At 43.3% G+C, this 21,765-nt stretch overlaps 1 protein-coding gene across 7 annotated transcripts in view; it reads left to right on the top strand.

Annotated features, from left to right (window-relative positions):
* LOC109881703 (protein RUFY3) overlaps window positions 1-21,765 on the top strand; it is a 69,206-nt gene that overhangs the window by 7,734 nt on the left and 39,707 nt on the right. For 4 of the 7 annotated variants that reach the window (XM_031816438.1, XM_031816444.1, XM_031816432.1 and 1 more), the window contains exon 2: window positions 18,150-18,323. In XM_031816438.1, coding sequence (XP_031672298.1) covers window positions 18,150-18,323 — 174 coding nt within the window. Of the gene's footprint in view, window positions 1-12,106; window positions 12,647-18,149; window positions 18,324-19,888; window positions 20,431-21,765 lie in introns of those variants that run through there. The other 3 variants (XM_031816428.1, XM_031816468.1, XM_031816459.1) reach the window with 2 other exon arrangements.

The raw sequence follows: 21,765 nt of genomic DNA, 5'->3' as shown, positions 1-21,765 counted from the left end.
TGCAAATAATTGCTGGTGAATTATTGCCCAGGTATTGCACATTTTTGGTAATTAATGAGAACCCCTCAAGTCATGGTGTGTGCATCACAGGCGGGTGTGTCAGTGGGCCGTTGCCAGAGAAGAGAGGGAGACATTTGTGCAGCAGGTAAACTGATATACAACAGACTAACTCGATAGTCAGCCAAACTACAATGTTTTGAATGGTTCTCGCTATTTAACCATTAGCATGCATTAATGTAATTGTTTAGTCCTATGTCCTAAAAAATATTCTAACATGCTGACAAGGTGCGCCATCACACGCGTGTTGATTTTGCCCATCCACACCAGACACGAGGTTGAAATATCAAAACCAACTTTGAACCAACTATATTAATTTGGGGACAGGTCGAAAAACATTTAACATTCATGTAAATTTAGCTGGCTAGTATGCTGTTGCTAGCTAATTTGTCCTGGGATAAAAACATTGGGTTGTTATTTTACCTGAAATGCACAAGGTCCTCTACTCTGACAATTAATCCACAGATAAGTTTTTCTTCTTCTAGTAATCTCTCCTCCTTTAGGCTTCTTTGTTTTTGGACTTTAAATGGCGGTTGACAACCAACTTTAAGGTGCATCACTGACTGGACTGGAGTGTGGCCCCCAGTTCATCTTTCAATCACCCATATGGGTATATTCTCCTTAAAATCAATGAGATGGAAGAGGTGGGACTTGCGTCTCAAATGATGTATTTTAGCACCTGGCCACGCAGGCGCTCTTGAGCAGTTTGGATGAAATTATTGAATAACATGTATACTCGGCAACAAAAAAAAGGTCCTTTCACTGTCAACTGTGTTTATTTTCAGCAAACTTAACGTGTAAATATTTGTATGAACATAACAAGATTCAACAACTGAGACATAAACTGAACAAGTTCCCCAGACATGTGCCTAACAGAAATGGAATAATGTGTCCCTGAATAAAGGAGGGGTCAAAAGTAACAGTCAGCATCTGGTGTGGCCACCAGCTGCATTAAGTGCTGCAGTGCATCTCCTCATCTTGGACTGCACCAGATCTGCCAGTTCTTGCTGTGAGATGTTACCCGCTCTTCCACCAAGGCACCTGCAAGTTCACGGACATTTCTGGGGGGAATGGCCTTAGCCCTCACACTCCGATCCAACAGGTCCCAGACGTGCTCAATGGGATTGAGATCCGAGCTCTTCGCTGGCCATGGCAGAACACTGACATTCCTGTCTTGCAGGAAATCTCGCACAGAACAAGCAGTATGGCTGGTGGCATTGTCATGTTGGAGGGTCATGTCAGGATGAGTCTGCAGGAAGGGTACCACATGAGGAAGGAGGATGTTTTCCCTGTAACGCACAGCGTAGAGATTGCCTGCAATGACAACAAGCTCAGTCCGATGATGCTGTGATACACCGCCCCAGACCATGACGGACCCTCCACCTCCAAATCAATCTTTCTCCAGAGTACAGTCCTCGGTGTAACGCTCATTCCTTCGACGATAAATGCAAATCCAACAAAATTGTGACTCGTCAGTGAAGAGCACTTTTTGCTAGTCCTGTCTGGTCCAGCGATGGTGGGTTTGTTCCCGTAGGTGACGACGTTGCCGGTGATGTAAGGCAGGTCCTCACCAGACAACGGGCCTACAAGCCCTCAGTCCAGCCTCTCTCAGCCTATTGCGGACAGTCTGAGCACTGATGGAGGGATTGTGCGTTCCTGGCGTATCTCGGGCAGTTGTTGTTGCCATCCTGTACCTGTCCCGCAAGTGTGATGTTCGGATGTACTGATCCTGTGCAGGTGTTGTTACACGTGGTCTGCCACTGCGAGGACGATCAGCTGTCCGTCCTGTCTCCCTGTAGCGCTGTCTTAGGCGTCTCACAGTACGGACATTGCAAGTTATTGCCCTGGCCACATCTGCAGTCCTCATGCCTCCTTGCAGCATGCCTAAGGCACGTTCACGCAGATGAGCAGGGACCCTTGGCATCTTTCTTTTGGTGTTTGTCAGAGTCAGTAGAAAGGCCTCTTTAGTGTCCTAAGTTTTCATAACTGTGACCTTAATTGCCTACCATCTGTAAGCTGTCAGCATCTTAACGACCGTTCCACAGGTGCATCTTCATTAATTGTTTATGGTTCATTGAACAAGCATGGGAAACAGTGTTTAAACCCTTTACAATGAAGATCTGTGAAGTTATTTGTATTTTTACGAATTATCTTTGAAAAGAGACTTGTTTTTTTGCTGAGTTTGTACATTTATTTAGCAAAGTTAACACTCGTTAACCACAAGTGGTGTGGTAGCCTAAATGACAAATAACTCCTACGCTGTCAAGATCTCCCCTGAACTCGGAATATTTTAACCTTACAAATAGATTAATATCTTAGTTCGCTAACTCGCCCATCTTAACCATTTGATCCCTGGTTCATTGAATGAGGGAATAGTTTAGGGCTGACCCCATTTAGTCGGCTTGTCGATTGTTTCGTCAATAGGCTATTGGTCGACTGAGTATTTTTATTGTAAAGCAGTTGTAAAGAAAATCTATGGCACATGTCTTGATTGACACTTGTCTCAGTGGACTGATCCATTGCGGAGGCCCGTCTCAGTGGACTGATCCATTGCGGAGGCCCGTCTCAGTGGACTGATCCATTGCAGAGGCCACGGGAATTGCACACCAGTAGTACAGTTAATTCCCATTATTTCTAATCTACTTTTGTTACTGTAAAATCCGTTAATGCATTCAATATTTTATTATTAGTCCTACAGTTCTGATGATTGGAGTATGAATAGAAGTAGGCCTAGTCTACCTGGCCTGTGTGCAAATGTAGGCTTCTAAATGTGCCCATTTGGGGATCTGAAGGTATGTCTGATTTGGCTTAACGCACCACCACTAATGAGTTGTGGAGCTTCCCAAAGAAATGTTTTCTTCAGCAGTAACAGAAATTACAGTAACCAAACATTGTAGATGAGAAATGATAGGAATTCAATGTAAATATACTACTGGTGATGAATGTAATGGGGAATTGATAGACACTAACATCAGACAACCACTCGCCCACACAGCGCCATACACTCTGTCTGCCATCTACCCAGTGCAATTGAACCCGGCTTTCATCCGTAAAGAGCACACTTCTCCAGAGTGCCGGTGACCATCGACGGTGAGCATTTGCCCACTGAAGTTGGTTACGTCGCCAAACTGCAGTCAGGTCAAGACCCTGACGACGAGCATGCAGATGAGCTTCCCCGAGACTGCAGAAATGATTTGGTTGTGCAAACCCATATTTTCGTCAGCTGTCTGGGTGGCTGGTCTCAGACAAGAAGCTGGATGTGGATGTCCTGGGCTGGCGTGGTTACACATGTTCTGTGGTTGAAGCTTTTGGATGTTCTGCCAAATTCTTTAAATAACGTTGGAGGTGGCTTATGGTAGAGCAATTAACATTTAAATTCTCTGGCAAATGTTTCTGCAGTCAGCCAATTGCACGCTCCCGCAACTTGAGACATCTGTGGCATTGTGTTGTGACAAAACTGCACATTTTACCGCCCTTTTATTGCCCCCAGCACAAGGTGCACCTGTGTAATGATCATGCTGTTAAATCAGCTTCTTGAAATGTCACACCTGTCAGGTAGATGGATTATGTTGGCAAAGGAGTGTCCTGAGCAGTCTTGAGCATGTTTCCAGCAAGGATTTCTCTGTACTTTGCACCATTACCTCGATCCTGACTAGTCTCCCAGTTCCTGTCACTGAAAAACATCCCCACAGCATGATGCTGCAACCATCATACTTCATTGTTGGGATGTTGCCAGGTTTCTTCCAGATGTGACACTTGGCAATCAGGCCAGAGAGGTCAACCTTGTTTCTCATGGTTTGAATCCTTTTAGGTAAACTACAAGTGGGCTGTTACGCCTTTTTTACTGAGGAGTGACTTCTGTCTGGCCACTCTACCATAAAGGCCCGATTGGTGTTGCAGAGATGGTTGTCCTTTTGGAAGGTAATCCCATCCCCACAGAGGAACTCTGGAGCTCTGTCAGAGTGACTCGGTTGCTCAGTTTGGCTGGGCAACCAGCTCTAGGAAGAGTCTTGGTGGTTCCAAACATTCGTGTAAGAATGATGGAGGCCGCTGTGTTCTTGGGCAGTATTGGTGTGAAATTGTTAGGTATCACTTGTTAGATATTACTGCACTGTTGGAGCTAGAAACAAGCATTTCGCAACACCCGCAATAACATCTGCTTAACACGTGTATGTGACAAACAAAATTTGATTTGAATTGAGATGGATTAGGTTGAGTTGGACCGTGGAGTGAAGGAAAAGCAGCTAAACAAGCGCTCAGCATATGTGGGAACTCCTTCAAGACTGAAAGAATCTAAAAATGTATTTGGATTTGTTTAACACTTCTTTTTGGTTACTACATGATTCCATATGTGTTATTTCATAGTTTGATGTCTTCACTATTATTCTACAATGTAGAAAATAGTAAAAATAAAAACCCTTGAATGAGTAGGTGTTCTAAAACTTTTGACCGGTAGTGTAATTGGTGTTTTGATACAGGCTAGATGTAGCTGGATGGTCTGACCGAGCTCTGCAGTTCCTCTGTGGAGATGGGAGAACCTTCCCGAAGGACAACCTTCTCTCTCCAGCACTCCACCAATCAGGCCTTTTATGGTAGAGTGTCCATACGGAAACCACTCCTCAGTAAAGATGACAGCCCGCTTGGGGTTTGCCAAAAGGCACCCAAAGGACTCGCACACGATGAGAAACAAGATTCCCTGGTCTGATGAAATCAAGATTGAATTCTTTGGCCTGAAAGCCAAGTGTCACATCTGGAGGAAACCTGGAGGAAACCTGGCACCACCCCTACGGTGAAGCATGGTGGTGGCAGCATCATGCTGTGGGGATGTTTTTCAGCCACAGGGACTGGGAGACTAGTCAGGATCGAGGTAATGGTGCAACGTACAGAGTACTCCTTACTGAAAACTTGCTCAAGACTGCTCAGGACCTCACAACCCTACTTATATAAATGTGATATTTCAGTTTTTTAATTTGAAAAATTAGCACACATTTCTAAAAACCAGTTTTTGCTTTGTAATTATGGGGTATTGTGTGTAGATTGATCGGGGGGGGGGGGGGAAACACTTTTTATCAATTTTAGAATAAGGCTGTAACAATTTGGAAAAAGTCACGGGGTCTGAATATTTTGAGGGGACAGGTTGGATGCTGCACATTTGATATCTTTTTTGAACTGAACTTCTGTTTAGCGATCTAACAAGGATGTAAACTAGTCACCTTTCTGTGAATTTTACCATTTTGAATCCAAGAAAGTGTGGTGGACCAAGTATTGTTAGCATTGTTTAGTATCTTGCTAGCTGGGTCGAATTTAACGTTAGCTAGCCAGGGAACTGTTGAGCCACATTAGCCAATTTATCTGATGAAATAAATGAGTTTATGGTGTGAAAATTGGCTTGCTAATAAGGTCAGATGAGCTAACGTTAGTAACCTAACCAATTCGCTATAGTATTAACTGGTAACATTATACGACTAGAGGATCTAGATACTTTTGCTATCCTCTCTGGATTAAAACCAAATTATGATAAATGTACCATATTACGTATTGGATCACTAAAAAATGCTAATTTTACATTATCATGTAGTTTACCAATTAAATGGTCTGACGGAGATGTGGACATACTCGGCATACAAATCCCGAAAGAAAGAAATGATCTCACTCCAATAAATGTTTGTAGAAGGTTAGCAAAAATAGATAAGATCTTGCTACCATGGAAAGGAAAATACCTGTCTCTTTGTGGAAAAATCACCCTGATTAACTCTTTAGTTATATCACAGTTCACCCTGATTAACTCCTTAGTCATATCCCAGTTTACCCTGATTAACTCCTTAGTCATATCCCAGTTTACCCTGATTAACTCCTTAGTCATATCCCAGTTTACCCTGATTAACTCTTTAGTCATATCACAGTTGACCTATTTGCTTATGGTTTTGCCTACACCTAGTGACCTGCTTTTTAAATTATATGAACATATGGAAATGTCTGCTCTACCCAACATTACAACCAACTAATTGCAGCATTACCACAAAATGGAAGAGGCAAGTAGAAGGGGGGACAAGTAAGGAACTTGTATGTCGGCCCTGCATTAAAGAACATAAATGGTTAAAGAAAAGTGTGATAAATAATAACGTATACCAATTTCATTTAAGGACCAAAAACTGACAGCTGTGCTATATACATTGCAAAACAGTTGGGAAGAGACTTTCGATGTACCCATTCCATGGCACATGGTTTATGAATTGATACGCAAAACAGTTGGGAAGAGACTTTCGATGTACCCATTCCATGGCACATGGTTTATGAATTGATACGCAAAACAGTTGGGAAGAGACTTTCGATGTACCCATTCCATGGCACATGGTTTATGAATTGATACGCAAAACAGTTGGGAAGAGACTTTCGATGTACCCATTCCATGGCACATGGTTTATGAATTGATACGCAAAACAGTTGGGAAGAGACTTTCGATGTACCCATTCCATGGCACATGGTTTATGAATTGATACGCAAAACAGTTGGGAAGAGACTTTCGATGTACCCATTCCATGGCACATGGTTTATGAATTGATACGCAAAACAGTTGGGAAGAGACTTTCGATGTACCCATTCCATGGCACATGGTTTATGAATTGATACGCAAAACAGTTGGGAAGAGACTTTCGATGTACCCATTCCATGGCACATGGTTTATGAATTGATACGCAAAACAGTTGGGAAGAGACTTTCGATGTACCCATTCCATGGCACATGGTTTATGAATTGATACGCAAAACAGTTGGGAAGAGACTTTCGATGTACCCATTCCATGGCACATGGTTTATGAATTGATACGCAAAACAGTTGGGAAGAGACTTTCGATGTACCCATTCCATGGCACATGGTTTATGAATTGATACGCAAAACAGTTGGGAAGAGACTTTCGATGTACCCATTCCATGGCACATGGTTTATGAATTGATACGCAAAACAGTTGGGAAGAGACTTTCGATGTACCCATTCCATGGCACATGGTTTATGAATTGATACGCAAAACAGTTGGGAAGAGACTTTCGATGTACCCATTCCATGGCACATGGTTTATGAATTGATACGCAAAACAACGCCGGATTCAAAACTTCAACTTTTTCCATTTATATTACTATACAAAATTCTTGCAACCAATAGAATGTTAAATATATGGGGGATACAATCTTCCCAGCTCTGCTGATTCTGCTGCGAGGAGGCAACCAATAGAATGTTAAATATATGGGGGATACAATCTTCCCAGCTCTGCTGATTCTGCTGTGAGGAGGCAACCAATAGAATGTTAAATATATGGGGGATACAATCTTCCCAGCTCTGCTGATTCTGCTGCGAGGAGGCAACCAATAGAATGTTAAATATATGGGGGATACAATCTTCCCAGCTCTGCTGATTCTGCTGTGAGGAGGCAACCAATAGAATGTTAAATATATGGGGGATACAATCTTCCCAGCTCTGCTGATTCTGCTGTGAGGAGGCAACCAATAGAATGTTAAATATATGGGGGATACAATCTTCCCAGCTCTGCTGATTCTGCTGTGAGGAGGCAACCAATAGAATGTTAAATATATGGGGGATACAATCTTCCCAGCTCTGCTGATTCTGCTGCGAGGAGGCAACCAATAGAATGTTAAATATATGGGGGATACAATCTTCCCAGCTCTGCTGATTCTGCTGTGAGGAGGCAACCAATAGAATGTTAAATATATGGGGGATACAATCTTCCCAGCTCTGCTGATTCTGCTGTGAGGAGGCAACCAATAGAATGTTAAATATATGGGGGATACAATCTTCCCAGCTCTGCTGATTCTGCTGCGAGGAGGCAACCAATAGAATGTTAAATATATGGGGGATACAATCTTCCCAGCTCTGCTGATTCTGCTGCGAGGAGGCAACCAATAGAATGTTAAATATATGGGGGATACAATCTTCCCAGCTCTGCTGATTCTGCTGTGAGGAGGCAACCAATAGAATGTTAAATATATGGGGGATACAATCTTCCCAGCTCTGCTGATTCTGCTGCGAGGAGGCAACCAATAGAATGTTAAATATATGGGGGATACAATCTTCCCAGCTCTGCTGATTCTGCTGTGAGGAGGCAACCAATAGAATGTTAAATATATGGGGGATACAATCTTCCCAGCTCTGCTGATTCTGCTGTGAGGAGGCAACCAATAGAATGTTAAATATATGGGGGATACAATCTTCCCAGCTCTGCTGATTCTGCTGTGAGGAGGCAACCAATAGAATGTTAAATATATGGGGGATACAATCTTCCCAGCTCTGCTGATTCTGCTGTGAGGAGGCAACCAATAGAATGTTAAATATATGGGGGATACAATCTTCCCAGCTCTGCTGATTCTGCTGCGAGGAGGCAACCAATAGAATGTTAAATATATGGGGGATACAATCTTCCCAGCTCTGCTGATTCTGCTGCGAGGAGGCAACCAATAGAATGTTAAATATATGGGGGATACAATCTTCCCAGCTCTGCTGATTCTGCTGTGAGGAGGCAGAGTCATTGGATCATTTATTTAGGTATTGTCCATATGGAGCTCGTTTTTGGTCACAGGTCCTGGAATGGCTGAAGAATTGCAACATTTGCCTAGAACTAACACTACAGATAGCAATACTGGGTGATTTGAAAAGCTATAGTCAATCAATCAATAATATAATAATGATATTAGCAAAAATGTTTATTTTTAATTTACAATCTGTAGAAGCAATGAGAATAGGAAGGTTCAATTATTTTGTGAAGCATCACAGCACAGTTGAAAAATATATGGCAAGTAGAAATCCGAAATGGATGATGTTGAGAGATAGATGGGAGAGGTTGAGTGGAGCTGAAGGGTGGGACTAATAACAAGATAAACAATGTAGGGCAAAAGGGATGTGTAGAATGTATATACTGTAGGTTCGGAGCTTTTGTGAAATAGCATAGTTACAAATCGAAATCAAACTGGATGGACATCAGAAATAGAGGAAGGACTAAAAACAAACAAGAGAGAACTATTGTAAAGTAGACTCTGTAGAATGTGTATAAGATTGGATTGAAGGTAGAAGCAGAAGTGTTTATTAGTTTACTCCAATTGGGTGATCGTTTGATTAATTGGGGATCAATTGGGGAATGTTAACTTGTTATAGTTAGCTCACCAACAAACCTATATCTGTGAACTAATGTTTTCCCTCTACAGTATGTGGTTAATTATCAGAATGTGAGAATTAGGTGAAAATGAGGTGTTGCTTGTTTAAAAACCTCTTAAGGATCTGCCCCCCCAATTTCCTCCTAAAATGGCATACCCAACTCTAACTGCCTGTAGCTCAGGACCTGAAGCAAGGATATGCATATTATTGATACCATTTCAAAGGAAACACTTTGAGGTTTGTGGAAATGTGAAATGAATGTAGGAGAATATAAGACATTAGATCTGGTAAAAGATGCTTTAAAAAACAAAACAATCCATACCATCTTTGAAATGGAAGAGCGAGGCCATAATGTATTATTCCAGCCCATGTGCAATTTAGATTGTGGCCACTAGATGGCAGCAGTGCATGGGCAAATTTTTTGACTGATCCAATGAACCACTGTATTTCTGTTCAAAATGTTGTATCGATTGCCCATGTGCGTAATTGGTGTATTAATACATTTTCAAGTTCATAATTGTGCACTCCCCTCAAGCATGGTATTATTTCACTGTAATAGCTACTGTAAATTAGACAGTGCAGTTAGATTAACAACAATTTAAGCCTTCTGCCAATATCCGATATGTCTATGTCCTGGGAAATGTTCTTGTTACTTACAACCTCATGCTAATCGCATTAGCCTACGTTAGCTCAACCTCCCCACGGGGGTCCCACTGATCTGGTAGAGGTTAAACAAGTGTAGCTGGGCCTGGCTTAAGCTGGAGGCCACTAGAGGTGAAAGGAACACCACACACTTTCCCTCTATGACTTTTCCAATACGGTGGATGGAAAGGGGTATGGCAGGTGTCCTCTCTGCCTGAAAGAGACCAATTATGCCAACAAAGGATCTCATGCTCTGCTGGCACATTGTAGAACACATGTCCACAGGAAGAAAGTGTACAATGTAATAATGTGCAGTGAAGCCCACAGATATTGTTTTTGTTGTGTTGAACTTGATAGTAACACGTGTGTGAGGGAGTGCGTGGGATTATATTAATTTTTTTACCCTGTGAACATTATTTTTGCACACATGTATCCTTGTGCAGTTGATCAATGTCTACAGAGGCCACTATAATAGAGCAACAATAGAATGCCTGTTTCATTCTATTTCTACTTTGCGATGTTTTCCCCCAGTGTATTTAGTGTGGTCACAAGCGTTCTATTATCAAGGCTAACCGCAATATTAGTGTTTTCTTTCTCATTTGCTGTGAAGTCTGGGCAACAAATAACATTGGATTTAGCTTTCTTTACTTTTTTAATTAGCTATTTTAGGGTCACATGAACCACTTTTTATTTTACACACAGAGACTGATCATGTAGATCATATTCTGTTGGTTAATTAGTTAAAAACCTGCGTTATTTATTGCTTGTTTCAGTGCAACAAAGTGTCACCTTTTTGGTCCCTGAGAAGTTTGTATCCCTGTATTATGTAACATAAAGAACTGAATGGTGTGGCAGCACTATGAGGTAACATAAAGAACTGAATGGTGTGGCAGCACTATGAGGTAACATAAAGAACTGAATGGTGTGGCAGCACTATGAGGTAACATAAAGAACTGAATGGTGTGGCAGCACTATGAGGTAACATAAAGAACTGAATGGTGTGGCAGCACTATGAGGTAACATAAAGAACTGAATGGTGTGGCAGCACTATGAGGTAACATAAAGAACTGAATGGTGTGACAGCACTATGAGGTAACATAAAGAACTGAATGGTGTGGCAGCACTATGAGGTAACATAAAGAACTGAATGGTGTGGCAGCACTATGAGGTAACATAAAGAACTGAATGGTGTGGCAGCACTATGAGGTAACATAAAGAACTGAATGGTGTGGCAGCACTATGAGGTAACATAAAGAACTGAATGGTGTGGCAGCACTATGAGGTAACATAAAGAACTGAATGGTGTGGCAGCACTATGAGGTAACATAAAGAACTGAATGGTGTGGCAGCACTATGAGGTAACATAAAGAACTGAATGGTGTGGCAGCACTATGAGGTAACATAAAGAACTGAATGGTGTGGCAGCACTATGAGGTAACATAAAGAACTGAATGGTGTGGCAGCACTATGAGGTAACATAAAGAACTGAATGGTGTGGCAGCACTATGAGGTAACATAAAGAACTGAATGGTGTGGCAGCACTATGAGGTAACATAAAGAACTGAATGGTGTGGCAGCACTATGAGGTAACATAAAGAACTGAATGGTGTGGCAGCACTATGAGGTAACATAAAGAACTGAATGGTGTGGCAGCACTATGAGGTAACATAAAGAACTGAATGGTGTGGCAGCACTATGAGGTAACATAAAGAACTGAATGGTGTGGCAGCACTATGAGGTCATATAAAGAACTAGAAATGCTGAAAACGAGCATAATGCCTAGGCTTTTGCTCAGAAGACTAATTGTTTTGTGACTCGCAGATGATCTCTGTTCATTTATTATTATTATTATTATAGTATTATTACTCCTGCAGTGTACGACAGTGCACACGTTATTTTTATTTAACTAGGTAAGTCATTGAGAACAACTTATTTTACTAAACAAATTACCAAGAGATACCAATGTTTCAATACTTGTCCTAAAAACATTAATGTTGTAGGCTGATTGAAATGATAGTTAATGCCCACTGCTTTTATACAGGAGAGTTGTAGTGCCTGTTAAGTGGTGGTTCTCAGTTCAGTGTTTTGATTAATACTACTTCCCATCCAGGAAATCTGGCTGATGCCAGAAAGAAAGATGAAGCTCTCCCTCCCTGCAACAAAACATTTTTTTTTTTTTTTTTACGCATGCACCATCTGGTCACGTGATGCTGATCTGTTACCCAGCAAGCTCATTATCAGGCAGCCATCTTGGTGTCTATCATCGGAGCAGCGACTCACAGCCTACTCTATCTGAGCTAGCCGGGCGAGAGGAGAGGCAGAGCGTTGTTATCCCAGTACCCAGACCGCACCGCACTGCAGAGACAGAGGAGAGGGCAGGGCTGCAGCCTTTGTTGAGACAGACGCACGGTGGCTTTTCTCCTTACTCATCTGTAAAGGGAGGAGAGCGTGAAGGGCGAGGAATAACAAACCCAGCATCCATCCAGCCTCCTCTTTTCTCTCTCCCTTTGTTTTCAGCAAATAGACTGGCCTTACTTTGCATTGCCTGTCTTTCTGGAGAGAGCTGCGTTGTTCCCATTTGCCTCTCAGCCCTCTATTCGCTGAGTCATCATGGCAGACCTGATGGCCCAGCCCGACGCCCCGACTCCCACCACCGACAAGATCACGCAGGCCGCCCGGGAGACCATCTACCTGTGTAACTTCCGCGTGTCGGTGGACGGAGAATGGCTCTGTCTCAGGGAGCTGAATGACATCTCCCTCACCCCAGACCCAGAGCCAGCCCACGAAGGTACAGACAGGGCTGAGGCTGACCTAGTCTAGGAGGATGGGGAGGGTCGGGGGTGGTTGGATGTTCAGGAGGATGTTGTGGTAATGAATTACATCATTGGTTCTCAGCGCTTGGTAACCCACTGATTTAACTCAATGATTACAAGAGTGTCTTGCAGGGAGGAGGGCTGGGATATAGACACTCAGGATATCCTCTCTCCATCCTGCCTCCGTACAGTAACAGACCAGTGTTTTCGATGCTCTCGTTTAGCTGTGGCGCTGCGCCACACGTTGAAGATGTTAGAACAGTCCACATTTGACTTTTCCTCTACAAACAAAAGGCGTAATGACAAATTAGACAACCCCATGGAATAGTTGATCTATTAACTTTTATACTGAATAAAAATATAAACTTAACATGGGCTGAATAAAATATCCCAGAAATGTTCCAGACGCACAAAAAGCTTATTTATCTCAAATTTTGGGCACAAATTTGTTTACATCCCTGTTAGTGAGAATTTCTCCTTTGCCAAGATAATCCATCCACCTGACAGGTGTGGCATATCAATAATCTGATTAAACAGCATGATTATTACATAGGTGCACCTTGAGCTGGGGACAATAAAAGGCCACTCTAAAACCATGCGGTTTTGTCACACAACACAATTTCACAGATGTCTGAAGTTTTGAGGGAGTGTGCATTTGGTATGCGAACTGCAGGAATGTCCACCAGAGCTGTTTTATCTTTGTATTTAATCTTTAACTAGGCAAGTCAGTTAAGAACAAATTCTTATTTACAATGATTGCCAAACCTGGTCAATTCCTTTTTAGAGAATATGGCTGTATGGCCAACCGGCCTCAAAACCGCAGACCATTTGCACAACTGAAGAATAGAAACCATAAACCAAGCTCGTCTTGACCTGACTGACGATGTTCAGCATCGTAACTGACTTCAGTGGGCAAATGCTCTGATGGCCACTGGCACACTGGATAGGTGTGCTGTTCACAGATTAATCCCGGTTTCAACTGTTTGCGATGCTCTGGATCGACGTGTACTACAGTTCCAGTTCTCGCTGATATCCAGCAACTTCGCCATTGGAGGAGGAGTGGGACACCATCCCACAGCCATTGGCACAACATTCCACAGACCACAATCGACTCTGAGAAGATGTCACGCTGCATGAGGCACATGGGGGTCACACCATATACCGGTTTGCTGATCTAAGCACCTAACTTTGTTTTAAGGTATCTGTGACCCACAGATGCATATCTGTATTCCCAGTGTTGTGAAATCCATAGATTAGAGCCTAATTGATTTAAATTCACTGATTTCCTTAAGAATTTTAACTCAGTAATGTCTTCAGAAATTGTTGCATTGATATGGTTTGTTCAGTGTAGCTTGCTTTTTGTTCTAGGCGAGATAAATGTTCTTCTTGAGGTGCATTCAAGTTGAGTGCCACAGCCCGCACAACAGTAATTTAAAATGAACAAATGTATAAACCCATCCACTTCCCCCACTCTTCTTCTTTTACAGGTTTTCATACACTGCCGGTCAAAAGTTTGGACACACCTACTCATTGAAGGGGTTTTATTTTTTTCTGTTTTCTACGTAGTTGATTTGTTCACTATTATTCCACTATGAAATTACATATGGAAGCATGTAGTAACCAAATCAAAATATATTTTATATTTGCGATTCTTCAAATAGCCACCCTTTGCCTTGACGTTCTCTCAATGAGCTTCACCTGGAATGCTTTTCCAACAGTCTTGAAAGAGTTCCCACATATGCTGAGCACTTGTTGGCTGCTTTTCCTTCACTCTGCGGTCCGACTCATCCCAAACCATCTCAATTAGGATGAGGTCAGGGGATTGTGGAGGCCAGGTCATCTGATGCAGCACCTTCTTGGTCAAATAGCCCTTACACAGCCTGGAGGTGTGTTGGGTCATTGTCCTCTCAAAAAACAAATGATAGTCCCACTAAGCCCAAACCAGATGGGATGGAGTATCGCTGCAGAATGCTGTGGTAGCCATGCTGGTTAAGTGTGCCTTGAATTCTAAATAAATCGCTGACAGTGTCAACAGCAAAGCACCCCCACACCATCTCACCACCACCTCCGCCATGCTTCACGGTGGGAAATACACATGCGGAGATCATCCGTTCAAATGCTTCAAGAGGGCATTGTTCCTGTTCCCAAGAAAGCTAAGGTAACTGAGCTAAATGACTACCGCCCCATAGCACTCACTTCCGTCATCTTGAAGTGCTTTGAGAGACTAGTCAAGGACCATATCACCTCCACCCTACCTGACACCCTAGACCCACTCCAATTTGCTTGCTGCTCTAATAGGTCCACAAACGATGCAATCACACTGCACACTGCCCTAACCCATCTGGAGAAGAGGAATAACTATGTAAGTATGTTGTTCATCGACTACAGCTCAGCATTTAACACCATAGTACCCTCCATACTCGTCATCAAGCTCGAGACCCCGCCCTGTGCAACTGGGTCCTGGATTTCCTGACCGGCCGCCCGCAGGTGGTGAGGGTAGGTAACAACATCTCCACCCCGCTTATCCTCAACACTGGGGCCCCACAAGGGTGCATTCTCAGCCCTCTCCTGTACTCCCTGTTCACCCACGACTGCGTGGCCATGCACGCCTCCAACTCAATCATAAAGTTTGCAGACGACACTACAGTGGTAGGCTTGATTACCAACAACGACGAGACGGCCTACAGGGAGGAGGTGAGGGCCCTCGGAGTGTGGTGTCAGGAAAATAACCTCACACTCAATGTCAACAGAATAAAGGAGATGATCGTGGACTTCAGGAAACAGCAGAGGGAGCAGCCCCCTATCCACATCGACGGGACAGTAGTGGAGAAGGTGGAAAGTTTTAAGTTCCTCGGCGTACACATCACGGACAAACTGAAATGGTCCACCCACACAGACAGCGTGGTGAAGAAGGCGCAACAGCGCCTCTTCAACCTCAGGAGGCTGAAGAAATTCGGCTTGTTACCAAAAACACTCACAAACTTTTACAGATGCACAAACGAGAGTATCCTGTCGGGCTGTATCACCGCCTGGTACGGCAACTGCTCCGCCCACAACCGTAAGGTTCTCCAGAGGGTTGTGAGGTCTGCACAACTCATCACCGGGGTCAAACTACCTGCCCTCCAGGACACCTACACCACCCGATGTCACAGGAAGGCCAAAAAGATCATCAAGGACAACAACCACCCGAGCCACTGCCTGTTCACCCCGCTATCATCCAGAAGGCGAGGTCAGTACAGGTGCATCAAAGCTGGGAACGAGAGACTGAAAAACAGCTTCTATCTCAAGGCCATCAGGTTGTTAATCTGCCACCACTAACATTGAGTGGCTGCTGCCAACATACTGACTCAACTCCAGCCACTTTAATAATGGAAAAATTTATGTAATAAATGTATCACTATCCACTTTAAACAATGCCACTTTATATAATGTTTACATACCCTACATTACATTCCGTAAATTGTTGGTTGTCTGCATGAACCCAGCCTTTACTATGAGTCATCCATACACCAATTGTCTTAATAATTTATTTACTAATTAAATAATCACAGAAATGCACAAACAAACAACAGTTGTAGTTACAAGGAAATGAGGAGGTTCCCTAGTGGGCTAAGCTGATATGATGGCTTGATGGACAAAGGGAAGTGGGTGTGGACTAAAAAGGGTGGAAAAGACAAAAGGAGTCACTACACCGTTGATAATTATATGAATTGAAATGCTTTGCACATGAACGCTTAGTCTCAATCAATATAGATTTACGCCCAGTGTGTGATCTCTGTTGGAATCGTCAGTCCTTCTATTGGAGAGTTCGTCCGAGCGTCTCTCTGATTCCCTGAAGTATTTCGTGGTTAGAATGAGTACTTCAGAGTATCATTCAGAAATGTTCTCATGGAATAGATGTTTCGGCAGTTGTTGTTCTTCGCATCCCAGGTTGACATAATTTCTAGCTGCAAACTAGTAATTAGTATCTAAGATTTGCTCTTATTCTGTAGGGATCGATAGTCTCAGAGTTGAACCATTTTCAGCTGTGTAGCCAATGCTCCACGTGGTATGGTAGGAATTCAACAACCATTACAACCTTAGTTTATACTGAGGTTTTTGTGGTCTAACCTCAACCTGTGCCCCTCAGTGTCCAATGAGGTACGCGTGGTCTGAAGAGGATTTCCTCAGGAGGGTTTTTATTCGTAACAGTAGAAAAGGGCTGTTTCATGACGCCCGATCATGTCTGTGCTCACGGGTGCGGGCCAATGACTTAGATAAACTTTAAAGGTTTAACATCACCTTACATCATTTCACAAATATTTTCATCTTTACTCGTTCATTTTATACAATAATTAGATGCAAACCCCATAATTAATAAATGTACATATTCAGAGATATAGTTTGTTTTCTGTCCTCTCTGGGGTCACCAAATGAAACACACTTGTCATACCCGTCCCTCAAGTGTCCACGGACCATTCCTACCTCACAAGTGGACATTTTGTGTCAAATCCTCATTTTGGGGGATTTAGGAGTTCGCCATGTGAAATCTTTTGTTCTCTCTGTGTCTCTTTCTGCATGCGACTTGAGATAACAGAACCTGGGTGTAGGAGAGAGAGGGGGAAGCCACTAGCTATACCCATAAAGGGGCCACATCATGACAGCACAGTCAACTTAGTGTATGTAAACTTCTGACCCACTGGAAATGAGATACACAGTGAATTAGAAGTGAAATAATGTGTCTGTAAACAATTATTGGAAACATTACTTGTCATGCACAAAGTAGATGTCCTAACCGACTTGCCAAAACTATGTTAACAAGAAATTTGTGGAGTGGTTGAAAAACTAGTTTTAATGACTCCAACCTAAGTGTATGTAAACTTCTGACTTCAACTGTATATTGTAGTTGCTTGATATTTATATTGACATCCAGTAGGCTGTCTCTCGAGGGCGAGACCATGTCACAGCCTTGAAGACAGTCTGGTTAGTGGTAATGAGACCCGGTTGGAATGTGAAGAGGTGGCTGTGATATTCTTTGCCAGTTTTGCAGTCTGATGAGTCAATGACTTCCTTTGATGTCTCACTATTATAAGACATGGATCCAAATAACAGTAGTGTGTCTTGCTGAAGAAAGAACCACCAGGATTTCACAGGGATTGGTTTTTTTGTCATTTACCTGCAAAAATGCTTGATTTTGGTTCTCCAATGCTGACATTTTGCCTGACAATATGCAATGATTTTGTCCAATTTGTCGCAAAAATGCGCTGACGGGTGAAAAGGTTTGTTGCTACATCCTCTGTCTGTTGGAAGATATTCTTCCTCTCTCTATTCTCAGTTTTGATTGGCTGCTGCCTTCAACTAGTGTTGGTGACATGGTGACTATTGTACCAGGGTTTGTTTGTTGACATCTCTTCTTTCTCTCTCTTCCCTCTCTCCTTTATCTTTTCTACTTGTCCCTCTATTTCTTCCTCTACTCTCTCCCTCTATCCCTCTGTCCAGATCCGAAGGACCCTATAGCCATTGAGCGGTTGAACCTGATGAACATGGCTAAGCTGAGCATCAAGGGTCTGATTGAGTCGGCCCTGAACCTGGGCAGGACCTTGGACTCTGACTACGCTCCGTTACAGCAGTTCTTCGTGGTCATGGAGCACTGCCTCAAACACGGACTCAAAAGTACAGAGACGTGGGCTACCTACCTATGTTATTGTTTGTTCTCGTCCCAGATCTGTTTGTGCGGTCTTGTTTCACCAAACGTGACATAGGAGTGACCATAGGAGTTGGTTGGCTGAACAGATCTGGGACATGTTTGTATAGATGTAGGATTCTTTCTCTGGTGTAACAAGAATCCTAAGTCATATCTTTGATAATAATAATTTGAGAACCATGCTCCCAAATTTTACCAACACATCTTACTCGTGGACTGTCTTACTCGTGGAAATTCTACTCTTGACCACTGCTACACGCCTTTTGGACACGGGGTATAAGGCCCGCTCTCGTCCTCCTTTTGGCAAATCCGACCATGACTCCATCTTGCTTCTCCCTGCCTTCAAAACAAAGACTTGAGGGAAGTGCTGGTGGTCAGGTCTATACAGCGTTTGTCTGACCAATCAGAATTCTGGCGTCATGACTATTTTAATCACGTGGACTGAAATATGTTCCGGGTTGCCTCAGGAGATTAACATCAATGAATACGCCGACTCCGTCACCAGATTAAATTAAAATGGCGCCGGAAGAAATGGCAGCAGTTTTACGGGCGCCCACCCAATTGTGTTTTTTGCGTTATTTGTAACTCATTTTGTACATAATGTTTCTGACACCGTATCTTACGGCAAAAAATTGCTTCTGAATTTCAGGACAGCGATCACTCCCCTCGGATTAGACAAATATTTTTTCTTCAACAAGCAAGACGCACAGGACATTCTCCTAACATCCGACAAGGCCAACATCCCAGTTATTTGAGCAGGATGCCTCATCCAGACCCGCAGAAGGCGAGTGGGAAAGCTGCCGTTACCATCAATATCCTACCAACGTGCAATCATTGGACAATAAACGAGACGAGGTACGATCACGAATGTCCTACCAACGGGACATCATTGGACAATAAACTAGACGAGGTACGATCACGAATATCCTACCAACGGGACATCAACAACTGTAATATCCTATGTTTCACGGAATCATTGCTGAATGAGGACATGGATTTTCAGCTATAGGGATATACGCTGCACTGGCAAGACAGAACAGAGGAGGGGGGGCGGTCTGTGCATGTTTGTAAACAACAGCTGGTTCACAAAATCTAAGGAGGGTCTCTAGATTTTGCTCGCCTGAAGTAGAGTATATTGTAGAGTATATTGTGATAAATTGCAGGCCACACTACTTGCCTAGAGAGTTTTCAGCTATACTTTTCGTGGCTGTTTATTTACCACCACAGACAGATGCTGGCACTAAGACCGCACTCAGTCAGCTGTATAAGGAAATAAGCAAACAGAAAACCACTCACCCAGAGGCGGCGCTCCTAGTGGCCGGAGACTTTAATGCAGGGAAACTTAAATCAGTTCTACCAAATCTCTATCAACATGTTAAATGTGCAACCAGAGGGAAAACAATTCTAGATCATATGTACTCCACACACAGAGACGCGTACAAAGCTCTCCCTCGCCCTCCATTTGGTAAATCCGACCACAACTCTATCCTCCTGATTCCTGCTTACAAGCACAAATTAAAGCAGGAAGCACCAGTGAGATGAAGCAGATGCTAAACTACAGGACTGTTTTGCTATCACAGACTGGAACATGTTCCGGGATTCTTCTGATGGCATTGAGGAGTACACCACATCAGTCACTGCCTTTATCAATAAGTGCATCGAGGATGTTGTCCCCACACTGACTGTACGTACATACCCCAACCGGAAGCCATGGATTACAGGCAACATTCGCACTGAGCTAAAGGGTAGAGCTGCCGCTTTCAAGGTGCGGGACTCTAACCCGGAAGCTTACAAGAAATCCCGCTATGCCCTGCGACGAACCATCAAACAGGAAAAGCGTCAATACAGGGCTAAGATTGTCATACTACTACACCGGCTCCGACGCTCGTCTTATGTGGCAGGGCTTGCAAACTATTACAGACTGAAAAGGGAAGCACAGCCGCAAGCTGCCCAGTGACACGAGCCTCCCAGATGAGCTAAATCACTTCTATGCTCGCCTCGAGGCAAGCAACACTGAGGCATGCATGAGAGCATCAGCTGTTCCGGACGACTGTGATCACACTCTCCGTAGCCGACGTGAGTAAGACCTTTAAACAGGTCAACATACAGTGGGGCAAAAAAGTATCTAGTCAGCCACCAATTGTGCAAGTTCGCCCACTTAAAAAGATGAGAGGCCTGTAATTTTCATCATAGGTACACTTAAACTATGACAGACAACATGAGGGGAAAAAAATCCAGAAAATCGCATTGTAGGATTTTTTTGTGAATTTATTTGCAAATTATGGTGGAAAATAAGTATTTGGTCACCTACAAACAAGCAAGATTTCTGGCTCTCACAGACCTGTAACTTCTTCTTTAAGAGGCTCCTCTGTCCTCCACTCGTTACCTGTATTTATGGCACATTAGAATCCTCCTTTTTTAACTCACTGCTTTAGCACATTCTGCCAACCCGGATGTCCTAGCCGTGTCTGAATCCTGGCTTAGGAAGGCCACCAAAAATCCTGACATTTCCATCCCTAACTATAACATTTTCCGACAAGATAAAACTACCAAAGGGGGCAGAGTTAGCCTGCAGAGTTCTGTCTTACTATGCAGGTCTGTACCCAAACCATTAGAGCTTCTACTTTTAAAAATCCAACTTTCCAGAAACAAGTCTCTCACCGTTGCCGCTTGTTATTGACCCCTTTCAGCTCACAGCTGTTCCCTGGACACCGTGAATTGATTATCCCCCATTTATCTTCAGAACTCGTGCTGCTAGGTGACCTAAACTGGGACATGCTTAACACAATCTCACACAAATTATCAAGGAACCTACCAGTTACAAGCCAAAATCTGTAACCATGGGCACCCTCTTAGATAACATCCTGACCAACTTGCCCTCTAAATACACCTCTGCTGTCTTCAACCAGGATCTCAGCGTCACTGCCTCATTGCCTGCGTCCGTAATGGGTCCGCGGTCAAACGACTACCCCTCATCACTGTCAAACGCTCCCTAAAACACTTCTGCAAGCAGGACTTTCTAACCAACCTGGCCTGGGTATCCTGGAAGGATATTGACCTCATCCCGTCAGTAGAGGATGCTCTTCTAAAGTGCTTTCCTCTCCATCTTAAATAAGCATGCCCCATTCTATAAATGTAGAACTAAGATCCGAGATAGCCCTTGGTTCACCCCAGACTTGACTGCCCTTGACCAGCACAAAAACATCCTGTGGCGTTCTGCATTCGCATCGAATAGCCCCCGTGATATGCAACTCTAAAGGGAAGTCAGGAACCAATATACTCAGTCAGTTAGGAAAGCTAAGGATATCTTTTTCAAACTGAAATTGACTTCCTGTAGCACTAATTCCAAAACGTTTTGGGACACTGTAAAGTCCATGGAGAATAAGAGCACCCTCCTCCCAGCTGCCCACT

This window comes from Oncorhynchus kisutch, linkage group LG3, assembly GCF_002021735.2.
Source record: "Oncorhynchus kisutch isolate 150728-3 linkage group LG3, Okis_V2, whole genome shotgun sequence".
NCBI lineage: Eukaryota > Metazoa > Chordata > Actinopteri > Salmoniformes > Salmonidae > Oncorhynchus > Oncorhynchus kisutch.
Note: the sequence above shows the minus strand (reverse complement) of the source record. Positions and strands in the feature narration are given on the sequence as shown.